This window comes from Nannospalax galili, unplaced genomic scaffold (assembly GCF_000622305.1).
Source record: "Nannospalax galili isolate Female #2095 unplaced genomic scaffold, S.galili_v1.0 scaffold278, whole genome shotgun sequence".
Classification (NCBI taxonomy): domain Eukaryota; kingdom Metazoa; phylum Chordata; class Mammalia; order Rodentia; family Spalacidae; genus Nannospalax; species Nannospalax galili.
Genome location: NW_008347536.1, coordinates 11,887,413 through 11,901,429, shown reverse-complemented (window position 1 = coordinate 11,901,429; position 14,017 = coordinate 11,887,413). Strand labels below are relative to the sequence as shown.

The 14,017-nt window shown below is 40.9% G+C and overlaps 1 protein-coding gene across 2 annotated transcripts in view; it reads right to left on the bottom strand.

The window, feature by feature from the left end:
- Ints4 (integrator complex subunit 4) overlaps nt 1–14,017 on the bottom strand; it is a 102,219-nt gene that overhangs the window by 37,801 nt on the left and 50,401 nt on the right. For both annotated transcript variants that reach the window (XM_008844206.2, XM_029568852.1), the window contains exons 11-15: nt 12,328–12,533; nt 10,093–10,235; nt 4,981–5,096; nt 3,316–3,449; nt 621–778 (exon numbers count right to left, since the gene is read on the bottom strand). In XM_008844206.2, the coding sequence (XP_008842428.1) occupies nt 621–778; nt 3,316–3,449; nt 4,981–5,096; nt 10,093–10,235; nt 12,328–12,533 (757 nt within the window). The remainder of the gene's footprint in view (nt 1–620; nt 779–3,315; nt 3,450–4,980; nt 5,097–10,092; nt 10,236–12,327; nt 12,534–14,017) is intronic.

Sequence of the window (14,017 nt, the reverse complement as noted above, 5' to 3'; positions counted from 1 at the left end):
TTAGAGTCATCAAGTGCTAATGAGACACCAGTCACCCAGATAAAGACTACAGATCCTAGCTCCTTAAGGCTAGATATGGCAATATGATTTATGGTCCAGTCAACAGGACAGAACATTAGAGAATGCACCTTTGGGAGCTGTCTTCCAAAGGGAGAAGAGGTAGATGAAGTCCTTCTCTTGACTTTTCTTTTTCTCCACAGGCAAATAGGGGGAGGGATAGTTAGATCTGGGGCTGTCAGAAGGAGAATAATTGAAGCAGACAATGGACACAAAGGAAGAAAGAATATGGACCCACGAAGGCATGCCTGTGGAGGGTGAAGCTGCCATCCTGGCAAGTCACGATTCCTCTGCGTTCCTGCCATTCATCCAACTACCATACAAGACAGAACATTTTACATCTTTGTAACCTGTTTTTCACTACTTCTTGACTTACAAACTCAACCAACATTAAAAAAACAAACTTCTACTATAAATCTAATTCAAACAGAACACAAAGCCATGCAAGAGTATAGGCCAGCAGTCATAAAGTGAAGCTGACTGACCAACATTGGAATTCAAAGCAGTCAAGCCCATCATGACAAAAATGCTAGCAGTCAGAAGTAGAGACAAAGATCTCTTGCCTGATGGTGAGTTCCAGCAGCTCCTGTGCTCCCTGAGGGTCCAGGTGCTGAAGGCTATACACTCTGTCAAGGCTCTGCTGCAGGAACTGCTGGGAAGGATCTTCATGGGGGGCGATGTTGGAGGAGACAGTGGACGACACGAGTTTTCTCCCTGGTAACTGAGAAAATAGTGGGACATGGGATAACAATACTGTCAAATTCTATGGCTTGGTTGTCTCATGAGGTGGCCGGATCTCTGTGAGTTCAAGACCAGCCTGGTCTACAGAGTGAGTTCCAGGCCAGCTGGAGCTACAGGAAGACCCTGTCTCAAAAATTCAAAAAGAATTTTGCCTGTATGTATGTAAGTGTACCATGTGCAGGCAATGCCTGTAGAGACCAGAAGATGGTGTTGGATTCCCCAGAACTGGAGTTACAGATGGCTGTTAGCTGCTATGTGGGTGCTAAGAATCAAATCTAGGTCCTCTGCAAGAGCAGTCAGTGCTCTAAATCGTTGAGCCATCTCTCCAGCACCTTTATTTTTTAAATTATCTTTCATTTCATGAGAGAGTGATGATTTAGTCCCAATATAAGTTTATGGAGCATGCTATAAAAATCTTTTATATGAGTTTAACTGCAATTCCTGATCTTATCATTACAAGTTACTATTTAAGAAAGAGATGGTGGGGCTGGAGAGATGGCTCAGCGGTTAAGAACACCACTGGCTGTTCTTGCAGAAGACCCGGGTTTGAATCGTAGCACCCACATGGCAGCCAACAACTGTCTGTAACTCCAGTTCCAGGGGATCTGACGGACTCTTCTGTCCTCCACTGGCATTGCACAACACAGGTGCACTGACATACATGCAGGCAATACACTCATACACATAAAATAAAAATAATAAATAAAATATTTTTAAAAAAGAAAAAGAAAGAGATGGGAGGGAGAAAGCAAAAAGGATTTCACTGTTCACTCTGTATCTTCTATAAAGTTTAAAATTTCTAACTATGAACATGTGTTATTCTAAATAAGGTCACTTGGTAGTATCTAAGGAAGAATGAAGTTACACAAACCATGTGCTTAGAAGAGTGCCAGGCACTAGCATTCATTAAACGTTTTCTATTACAATCAAAATAATTCATTTGAAAAATTTTTTTCTCTATGCTTTAAAAATAACAAACATTTTGTTGTTAAAAAAAAAAGCGGGCTGGAGAGATGGCTCAGTGGTTAAGAGCAATGACTGCTCTTGCAGAGGACCCGGGTTCGATTTCCAGCACCTACATGGTGGTTAACCATCTGTAGCTCCAGTTCCAGGGGATCTGACACCTTCTTCTGACATTCTCTGGCACTGCACGACACAGGTGCACTTACACACATGCAGGCAATATACTCATACACATAAACTAAAAATAATACATAAAATAAAAAAAAAAAAGCTAGGCATGGTGGCACACATCTTTAGTCCCAACACTCAGGAGGCAGAGATGGGGGGATCTCTGTGAGATCAAGAACAGTTTGGTCTATATAGAAAGTTCCAGACCAGCTGGGGCTACAAGGGAGACCCTGTCTCAAAAAAACACAAAACAAAACAAAAATATATTTGGGTTGTAGAAATGGCTCAGTGGTTAAGAGCGCTCACTGCTCTTCCAGAGGACCAGGTTCAGTTCCCAGCACACAGTTCAGTTCCTGGCTCACAATTACCTGGAACTCCAGCTCCAGGGGATCCAGCTCCCTCTTCTGGCCTCTGTGAGCATCCATATATACTCACAGAGACACATACACATGAATAAAAATAAAATTATTGGTTGCAAGATTTAAAAATAAGTAAGTAAATAAATAAACAAACACTTGAGAGCTGAGCATGGTGGTGCCCTTAGGCAGTAAAGGCAGGAGGGCCAGGAATTCAAGGTTACTCTCAACCATATAACTAGCTTGAGGCCAGTCTGGACTACAAGAGACCCTGTTTTGTTGTTTTGTTTTGTTTTGTTTTGTTTTGTTTTGTTTTGTTTTGTTTTGTTTGTTTGTGAGATAGGATCTCCCTGTAGCCCCAAGTGGCCTGGAGTTCACTGTTTTTGTTGTTGAGAATCATAGTCTTACATAATTGCTAAAATATAGGGCTAGTGAGATGACTCTGTGGGTAAAGGTACTTGCTGCCAAGCTTGACAATCTGAGTTCAATCCCTGGGAAGGAGGAAACTGATTCCCACATGTTGACATCCACACCCATGTTATGGCACATTCCCCTCAAATAACCAAATAAATGTAAAATCTATACATAAGAAGTTTGCCCTTAGTCTAAAATACAGTCTATTATTACAGATTCATCCTTTCTTGCCCAACACTACATAACTAAAACTCCAGGCACTAGTAATTGATAGGAGAGTGCCCTTGACTAGATCCCCAGCAAAAAAGAAGCCAGGAGGGGGTAGAAAACACAGAAGCAAAAATACAAGAGTAAGTCAAGCACTGAGGCGCATGCCTGTAATCCTAGCACCTGGGAGACTAAAACAAGTTCCAGGCCAGACTGAGGTACATAGTGAGACCTTTAAAAGAAAAAAAAAAAAAAAAAAAAGACAGAAGAATAAGAAAATCCAAGATAAAAAGAATAGGCAGATAGATGAATTTTCATAGACTATATTGTCTGCTTACTGCTATTTAATAACCACAACTACTAAAAATCAACAAACCAAAATACAAGGAAAGAGCTATTTTCAACATACTCTCAAGGCAGGAACAAGATGAGAAAGACTGTCTCGTAGGTAAGCGTAGTGCCTGAAGGTATGATCTGAGAACAAAGCTGGCATTGTTGGACAGGTTTTAGCAGCATTGAAAATAAGAACTAAAACTGCAATATCTGATAGATAAATGAGTTAAGTGAACTCCAAATATAAAGGGTTAAGGTTTGCTGTAACCCGGTATCCCACTTCCCACTCCCCAAATTCCCATTAAAGAAACACAATTTACCAGTAATCAAAACAATACAAATTCAGCGCTGGGGCTTTAACTCAGTTGGTAGAGTGCTTGCCTAGCATGCATGAAGTCCTAGGTAGAGGCAGAAGGATCAGGAGTTCAAGGTCATCCTCAGCTACATATCAGGTTCAAGGCCAGAGTGTGCTAGTTATACCTTGTCTCAAAAAACAAACAAACAAACAAACAAACAAATCCCAAGTGCACTATAAAAGTAAACTAAAAGAATGGAAATGCAATGGTCACTTGGTATTCACCTAATGGGTTGATTCTTAAGTTTCAATAAAGATCTAAAAAACCATGGAGGATCAGTCTATAGAGCAACAGCTACCCTGGAAGAGTGTGGATGCACTGATATAAATTGCCAGGAAATAATCCAATCCCATATCATGCTGGATAACAGAATCAAAACCTACTGAACTTGCATTAGAGACAGAGGGATCATGCAGCCTAGCTCAGGGTGTCATCTCCCTCAGGCTGCAGGTTATATTAATCACAGCTTAAGATATGAGGGGGATGGAAGGATGGCTCAGTGTTTAAAAGTACTTCCCACTCTTCTAGAGGACCCAGGTTCCATTCCCATTACCCACATGGCAGCTCACAATCATCTGTAACTCTAGTTACAGGGGTTCTGATACCCTCTTCTGGGCTCCATGGGCAGTGCATGCATATGGTGTATTTATATACATGCAGGCAAAATAGTCATCTTGCATACATTACACACACACACACACACACACACACACACACACACACATGCACGCACACACACGACAAAAAGAAAGTTTCACAACATATCTTAGCTAGTCTAAATTTCACCACAAGCCCAAGCTTGGCTCAAATTTTTGATCCTCCTACATCAGCCTACAGGTATGCATTACAATACTTGGCTACAGATCTTTTCCTTTTCTTTTTTTTATCTTTTTGAGACAGGGTCTCACTGTAGTCCCAGCTGGCCTGAACTATGTAGACTAGGTTGGCCTCAATCTGACAGAGATCCACCTGCCTCTGCCCCCTGAATGCTAGGATTTAAAGCATACACCTCCATGTCCAGCCCAGATCTGCTTTATTGAGTTACTTAAACTCAGTTTCTTCATCTGAAAACTATAAAAATACCCCCCTCCCAGGGTTCTTTGGCAAATTAGTGATAAAAATGTATAAAATATACAATTATCTGAAATGCAGGAAGTGCTAAATAAAGGGCAAAAATAATTATTGCTATTATGATGAAGATGAATTACTATGAATGCAACAATGAAAGTTGAGACCAGCCACCAGGCTCCCTAAGTCACATTCTATTATCTACAGGAAATGTTAAAAAAGTAAAACTCAGACCACCATAGCCGTACTGCAGGAAGCAATTCCATGATTTCCTGCTAAGCAACAGGAGGTCCACCTGAGCTAAACATAGAGGATACAAGCTGGATCGTCCATGTCTGGTTCAGCTGTGTCAAAAAATGGGTGAGTGCTCAAGAGTTCTGGCACCAAAGGTAGCACCAGGGTCGGATGCCGGCTTCCCAGAAACTTCAAGCACCTGAAAGAAACAAACAAAACCACTTCAATAAAGTAACAACAAGTGCCTTAAAAACTACCAGGAATTAGAGCTGGATATATAGTCAAATGTTAAGAACACTTGCAGATAAGGGCAAACGACAGAGGACCCAGGTTCAGTTCCCAGCACCCACATGGAAACTCACAACAGTCTGTAACTCTAATTCCAGGAGAGCTGATGCCCTCCTCTGGCCTCCTCTGGCACCAGGCATGCATAAAATAAAATTATTTTAATAATCTATTTTTATTTTTATTTTTTTATTTTATTTATTATTTTTATTTTATGTGTATGTGTGTACTGCCTACATGTAGGTAAGTGCACCCATGTGGTGCAATGCCCACGGAGGGTAGAAGAGGCTGTCAGATTCCCTGGGACTGGAGTTATGGACAGCTGCCATGTGTCTTGGGGTGCTGGGATTCGAACTCCGGTCTTCTGCAATAACAATCAGTGTTCTTAACCACTGAGCCATCTCTCCAGCACCATTTAATAATCTATTTTTATTTTTATTTTTTTATTTTATTTATTATTTTTATTTTATGTGTATGTGTGTACTGCCTACATGTAGGTAAGTGCACCCATGTGGTGCAATGCCCACGGAGGGTAGAAGAGGCTGTCAGATTCCCTGGGACTGGAGTTATGGACAGTTGTTAGCTGCCATGTGCATGCTGGGAATCGAACCCAGGTCTTCTGCAAGAACAACCAGTGTTCTTAACCCCACTGAGCCATCTTTCCAGCCCCTATTTTTATTATTTTTAATTTTTTATGTGTATGAGTGTTTTGCCTGCATGTATGCAAGTGTACCCATGTCATGCAATGCCTGTGTAGGCCAGAAGAGGGAGTTGGATCCCCTAGAACTAAAGTTACAGACAGTTGTTAGCTGCCATGTGGGTGCTGGCAACTAAACCCGGGTCCTCTGCCAGAGCAACCAGTGCTCTTAACCACTGAGCCATCTCTTCAGCCCTATAAAATAAAAATTTTAGAAGTACCAGGAATTATATCAGAAAATTGCTTTAGAATTGGAAATTCTCTATTACCCATTTTTCCCAACTCTACAACTTCAGATAAATTATCCAATTATTCTGGAATGCAGCCAATTTGTTTTTTAAAATGGTTAAGGGACTGGAGGGATGGCTTAGGACTAGAGTACTGGCTGTTTTTGCAGAAGACCCTGGTTTGGTTTCCAGCACCCACATGATGGTTAACAACCATGCGTAACTCCAGTTCCAGGGGAATCCAATGCCCTCTTCTGGCTTCTGAAGGTACTGCATGACATGGGTGCATTTACATTACATGCAGGCAAAACACTAATATACATAAAATAAATTTTAAAAATCAAAAATGGCTATTATGAAAATGAAAGAGCTCATATGGCAGATTACTAGTTGTTGAACAAATACCATGTTCCTCCATCTTCCTTGCCAAGAAAGTTCTGACCCCTTAGATATCAGGCAAGCAGCAAAATGCTTAGAGAAGCACTACTGGTTTAAACCCACTATGGCAGCCCCCTTCTTATTTTCTAGCAACTGGTTTGCTGGTGGTCAAGTAATTCAATTCTGCTCAATGGAGCAAGAAGTAAAGTGTGCTGGGGAGCTTCTCAGTAATGATTTGTAACCTTAGAAAGAAATGCATGAGGGGAATGCCTCTTTCTTTCTGTCCTAGATATTGTCTAGATATTTTGAACTAGATTTTTTTTTAAATTTTAATTTTATGTGTATGAGTGTATTGTCTGAATATATATAAGTATGCTTATGTCATGCAGTGCCTGAGATCAGAAGAGGGTGTCAGATCCCCTGGAACTGGAGTTACAAATGGTTGTTAGCTGCTATGTGGGTGCTGGGAATTGAACCCAGGTCCTCTGCAAGAGAAGCCAGCATTCCTAACTGCTGAGACATTTCTCCAGTCCCTGAACTAGATTTTTTTATAGCTTGCAGTCAAAACATTACAACTGATATCCTAGGTAAAGTTCTAAAATCAGAGAGCTCATCTGAAACTATATTGTAGCTTTGAGTAAGTTGTTTGTAAAACAGGATTTAAATGAGAGAAAAGGCTGGGCGTGGTGGCACACGCCTTTAATCCCAGCAGAGGCAGAGGCAGGAGGATCTCTGTGAGGCCAGCCTGGTCTCCATAGTGAATCCAGGCCAGCTGGGGCTACAGGGAGACCCTGCCTCAAAAAGACAGACAGACAGACAGAGAGAGAGAGAGAGAGAGAGAGAGAGAGAGAGAGAGAGAGAGAGAGAGAGAGAGAGAGAGAGAGAGAGAGAGAGAGAGAGAGAAACGTAAAATACTCAACAAGATTGCCATATAGTAAGAATCAATATTAGCTGTTATATCTAAGAGAAGGCCTTTTCCAAACTATAAAGAACTATACAAATTAGGTAATTCCATATTTTTATTATTTTTTATTAAGTTCTGGTTTAGAAGCTACACTGAATTGAAAAGAGGGGTTGGAGAGATGGTTCTGTCAGAAAGGAACGTGGTATATAAGCATGAGGACTGATTCCCCACTCACCCATCCAGTGCCCATGGGGTTAAAAAAAAAAGACTGGGCATGGCAGTGTGCACCTGTAATCCAAGAGCTCAGGGCTTGCTGGCCAGCAGTCTAGTGACAAGCTCCAGGTTAAAAAGTGGAGAGCAAGACTGAAGAAGGCACCTGATGTTGACCTCTGGCTGGCGCACGCACACGCACACACACACACACACACACACACACACACACACACACACACACACACAGGGAAGGGAGGGTGTTCTTCACCGAGTTTATACTCTAATTGAGGCAAAGGTAACCAGCACTAAGAGGTGGTAATAAACTATCAAATAAAAAGATGATTATGATGAGATAAAGTATCACACAGCTGCTAGGACTTCAGAAAGTAGAGAGTAGAAAGCAATAATTAGGTCAAGTATCTCATAGCTGATAGGACTTCAGGGACTGGAGAGCATGCCATCATCAAGAGATAAAATACCAGGAACAAAGTCTTGAATACTCGGGCATGAAAGGCATCTTCAACTGAAGTATCTGATCTTGTCAGGAGAGTACTTTTCCCAACCAGGTGTTTTCCCTTCTTCTGGAAAGAAGGCCATTCATTAATTTTTTTGACCTCTTTCAGCCCTCTCTCACTGTGCCTCCAGGCACACTGTAAAGGTTGTAGTTCAGTCTTTATTTTTTTCTCTCACTCTATTCAGAACTCAGGTGGGGAAAGGAATATTGTTAACTGGGTCCCATTAGTGAGATTCCCACACATCTGGATCACTCTAAAGCTTGACCATACTTCTAGATGTTCATTACTATAGTTGAGTTTTGACTCTTGCCCAAGCTTCCTATCTATATTCCCTACTTCTCTTTCATTCTGCTATTAAAGGCTAGTTGGGGGCTAAGGAAACCAATCCATTTCTAATCTCCACAGTACTTCACAGAGTGATGGAGTTATAACAAGTGTTTTGTAAGTATTTGTTGAATAAATTACATACAGAAACAGAACAAACTACCTCCTTCAAAACTATATTTATATACGCTGGGTGTGGTGGTGAACACACCACTCTAATTATTCCTTTACTCCTTTTATCATATCCTTTATTCTTTTATAGAATTTTCTTTCAACATTTTTAGAGATTAAAAAAGATTAAGTGAGATTTGAAGCACTATATAGTTGAGGGATTTTTTTTTAACCCACAATCACTCAATCAAAACACCTGTATATAAATATTTCAGAAAGATCAACGAACCATAAATCTTATTTTAATACTAACATTCTTAAACCACAACTTTCATCAAGTAGAGTTAATCATTCGTATGTACCACCAGTATGGACATACAACCCCAAATGACTCAGTGTTCCTTGAAAACAATCAATAACTGTACCTTGAATTGAGCTGAAATGGACTGGGCAAACATGAGACAATGGAAAAACAGAAAAACAAGTATAAAAATTGTGATCTAGTGCTGGTGAGATGGCTCAGTGAGTTAAAGTCCTTGTTATCAAGCCTGAGGACCTGAGTTCAATCCTCAGGACCTACATGGTGGAAGGAGAGAACTGACCCACACAAGCTGTCTTCTGGCCTCCATACATGTGCTATAGCATAAGCCCACATACACACATAAACACAAAATACATAAATAAAGGTACAGGAAGGAAATGTGACCCAGAACCAGACTTCACTGACATCTATAACTTACATCTTCCAGGATGCTGGAGGTGTGGCTAAACTGGTATAGTGCTTCCGTACCATGTGCAAAGCACAAGATCTCTATCTACATCCTCTATCTCTGTATTGATATCAATATAAGTATATACAGACATATATCTATACATATCTTCCAATACCTGATTTAACCCGCAGGTATTTTACTAATAAGTTTATTTGAAATGATCGTTTTTGTTTTTTTTTTTTTTGGAATGACCTCATCAGATAAGTTCATTGAAGTATGTAGAATATCAACATATACCTTTCTCTTTTTTTTCTGTTTTTTTCTTTCTTTTTTCCTTTCCTTTTTTTTAGATGGGCTACAGGGAGATCAGAGGATAGCTTGTGAGTCAGTTCTCTCCTTCCACTGCCTGTCTCTGCCTCCCAGTAGAGGCTCATGAATAATGTTCATGGTATGGTTATAGTTAGTAAAGCTAAAAGTGATTGGGTGAAAAAAATGATTGTGATTTTCCATCTGTAGATCAAGCCCAGCCCAACCGTGCCTCTAAACTCGATGACAGTTATACCATACAAGAAAACAGACAAAGATATGAGAAAAGGGAAATCTAGTGCAGTCTTCTCTGTAACCCTAAAACCTACCACAGGACTTGGCCACAGTCAGTGCACAGCAGGTACATGATATCTGCTAGATGTGTGGGTGGAAAAATCATCTAAGATGGGATGCTCATTTTAGGAATCAAATTCGAGTGTTTGGTAAAGGTGAATTGGGTTTCTAAATGAAAGGCAAAATTATCCTGTGACAGAAGTTAGTAAATGGGTAAAAAGTCCTTACTTCCATATGGAGTCTCTGTCAGTAGGGTACTTGGCTAAGTTTTTCAGTAGCTCCACCAGTGCGAGATGAATCCCTTCTTTTGTTGAAACGTTAGTACAGCATAAGAGTTCATGAAGAGCCTCTCTGATATCCCTAGATGAATCCTTTTTTAGAAAAGAAAAAAAAAGTAATTAACATTCATGATTGTTAGCAAACTCAGGCTCCATCCATCATCACTTTCTCCACAGCCACCTTCCCTTTGAAGGTGGGCATATGACAAAATATTCACAAGTTTGCTAGCTGAAATTCCTGAAAAAACTCTCACTTTGTTGGTCTATAAAAGGGCCTTGACCCCTTTTTCATACACATTCTCTCATTCTCTTTCTCTCTTAGTTTTATTTTGTTTTGGTTTTTTTTGAGGCAGAGTCTCATGAAGCCCAGGCTAGCCTTGAACTATGTAGCTGAGGAACTCTGAACTTCTGATCCTCCCGTTTCCACTTCCCAAGTTTTGAGATTACAGACCTATACCATTATTCCTAGCCTCTGTTGCTCTTTAACCTTTCTTTTTAATTCCTGTCTGAAAGTCTTATCATGAGGCTGAAGGTACAAGAGGCTCCTTGCAACTATGAAATGGACAGCTTACATTGGGCATGGAGTCATATACCTGTAGTCCCAGTACTTGGGAGGAAGAGGCAGAAGGATTACAAATTGAGGCCACCTTGGGCTACATAGCAAGACCCCATCAAAAAATGGGGCTGGGGGGAAGGGTGTCAAGGAGCCTATATCTATACGCTGTGGAATAAACAGAAGTCTTCTGCGCAAAAAGTGGCAGTTTTGTAGGCATAAAGGGAAAACTACAGTGAAGGCCAAATAGTAAGGAAAGGCTTGAAGATACAGAAGTGATTACAGCACAAAATTCAAGGTCATGAATGATGATACAAAAAACTAAAAAGGAGGCAAGGTGGCTCAAGTCTGTAACCCCAGCACTGAGGAGGCTGAAGGAGGATGACTGGCATGAGTTCAAGGCCAGTCTGGGCTCCACAGTGAGTTTTAAAGCAGTCTGTGCTACAGAGTGAGACACTGTCTCAAAAACAAACAAAACAAAAACAATTCACACAATATAAACTTGCCTTCTTAGGAAAAATATGTGAAGATTTACAACAAAAACATATAATTCAGGATGGCTTGTTGTTGCTGTTGTTCGTTTTTTGAGACAGGTCTCCCTGTAGCCCCAGCTGCCCTGGAACTCATAACAGGGTGACAGGGACCTTAAAAACCAAACGCTATTTTATAAATTATGTAGCAGAAACAGGAAATAAATATGCTAGTAACAAAGTATCAAGTTTTCTCTCCCTTTCATGGGAACCTTGGGGGATGGGAGAAACTGAATCCAAATCTCATTTACTAATACTTAGAAACCAACTTCAGTACTTGCACAAAATTCACACTTCAGAAAAATAATCTAATCATCACAATGAATTCTACAGCCTGGGGAGTCAGTCTATGTTCTTTACCCAGGGCAGCCTCTTAATTGACTATCTGACCTCAAATTATCTTTTCTCTATAAAACTACACGGTGGGAAGACGTGATCTCTAAGATTCCTTCCTGTGGTAGCGGCTCAATGAAATGGAATCAAAGCCTGGAAAGTACTTCATCATCTGTCTCCTGCCCTATCTACAGGTTCTTCCTCCCTCTCTAAGACTTCAACTGTGAGCCATTACTGCAGTGAACTCCTTTGCATTCCTGGATATATTACACTCTGACCTGTGGTTCTCACCATACTACGTCCCTTCTACATAGCCATTGCTGCCCCTCCCTCCTTAAAAAACATGCTTCAGCCGGGCATGGTGGCGCACGCCTGTAGCCCCAGCACTTGCGAGGCAGAGGCAGGCGGATCTCTGTGAGTTCAAGGTCAGCCTGGTCTCCATAGTGAGTTCCAGGTCAGCTGGGGCTACAGGGAGACCCTGTCTCAAAAAGACCAAAAAAAAAGCTTTATCACATCCTGCACCTTCTTCCTTAAAGTGTCTTCTACAGCATTTCTTTGTTGTCTCCTCAGCCTCACCTCAGCCAGCTCAGGTTAGATATTCTTTTGATTCCCTTCCCTGGTCATAGTAATAGCAAGCTTATTCATATTCCCTGATTAATACCTATCCATTCGAAGGAGGGATATGTTGAGAAGGCAGAACCACGCTGTCTGATATACTGAGGGGGCTCCTAGGTATCTGATAAAGAAATGATCAACTGGAAACACTCACCTCTAAAACAGCCAGGACAGTGTCAAGCTGATCTTCGCGGAGGGTGATATTGTTAGAGATTTTTCTCATGGTATGTATAGATTGTAGACGTACTTCCTCAATTTCATCATTGAACATGTCAACTAGGAAATCAAGGCACTTTTCAGCAAAAGAGGGTGAAGACTGGGCCAGCATACAGAGAGCCTCCACCGCAGCAATGCGCACCTCTGCAAGATGAAAAACAAACGAATCTACATCGTTAAGAGTCACAAGAAAAATCCAAGACTGAGCCCTTCTCATTCAGGCTATCTTTATTCTCTACTCCTCTCTCACTCTACAAATTCTCCCTGGAGGAGCTCCTCCCTGCCACCTTCATGTTGATGTACAACCATGGACTTAGGCGTCCCAAGGACCAAGGTCCAAATTTTACTCTATATGCATGTGATCAAGTAACATTATCTGCCTAAATTTACTGAATTTCTTGGAAATGATGTTGCCTTACCTCAGTATCCCAACTACATAAAGATATTTTTAAAACTCAGATATTAAATAATCTGATCATTATTAAGATTAAAATAAGCTAGATATCGTTACTCTCACTTTAGAAATAAGACTTAGCAAAGTGAATTGATACCTCAAGGTGAGTAAGTGAGGGGCTGGAGAAATAGCTCAAGGGTTAAGAGTACTAGCTGCTCTTGCAGAGGACCTGGGTTCAGTTCCCAGCACCCATATGGTCGCTAACAACCACCCATAACTCCAGTTCCAGCGTATCTGACACCTTCTTCTGACCTCCGTGGGCAATGCATGACACAGGTGGACTTACATACATGCAAGCAATATACTTTATATACATAAAATAAAAACAATAAATAACTTTTCAAAAAGGGAAAAGACTAGTACCCATATCTATAAATTCTGAGGTAGCATCATACTGAATGTGGTTATGAGTACATGCTTTAGGATGGCAGGTCTCAGAGCACGTTATGGAAAGTGATCCCTTCACCATTTGGAAGGTAATCTTAAGTAACTTAACTTCCCAACACCTAAATTTTCCCATTACAAAGTTGTGAGGACTAATGAGATAATGCAAGGCATGCACATAGCAAACTGACGTTGGTTACAAACTCTCAGTATGAGTGAAAAGTATAGGTTTTGTTTGCGATTTTTGTTGTTATTGTTGGGTTTTGAAAACACGGATTTTGTAAGCACCCTGAAAACAGAAGCATGTTTTCTATATCTTTGCAAGCTCGGAATATGTAACAATAGAGCCAGTGAACCAGAAGGCCCTCCATTCACTCACTAATGAACATTTCCTGGCCCTGTGCTATGCCAGGCCCTGTACTGAGTGCCAGGAGACGAGAGGTGAGTAAGTTCTAGACAGTGGTCATAAGACTGTCATACATGGTTGCTTTGTTCCAGTGTTTCCCAAGTGGTTCTGCAGCAAGATGTAGTTTAAAAACAAAAAACAAAAGAAGAAGACCCTCCCCTAACTCCTTAGCGTTGTAGCTAAAGCTCACAAAGAAAATTTGTTCTTTGCCTAAGAAAGATTTTACAGACAAGTCGAAAGTAGTTTCTGGGCTGGGATGTAGCTCAGTTAGTAGACTGCTGGCCTAGTATGCACAAAGCCCTGGGCAGGAGTCCTAGAACTACAAAAAACAAACACCAAGTAGGGCTGCTACATTAAGGGAAATGATTCACGTTTTTCTTGTTA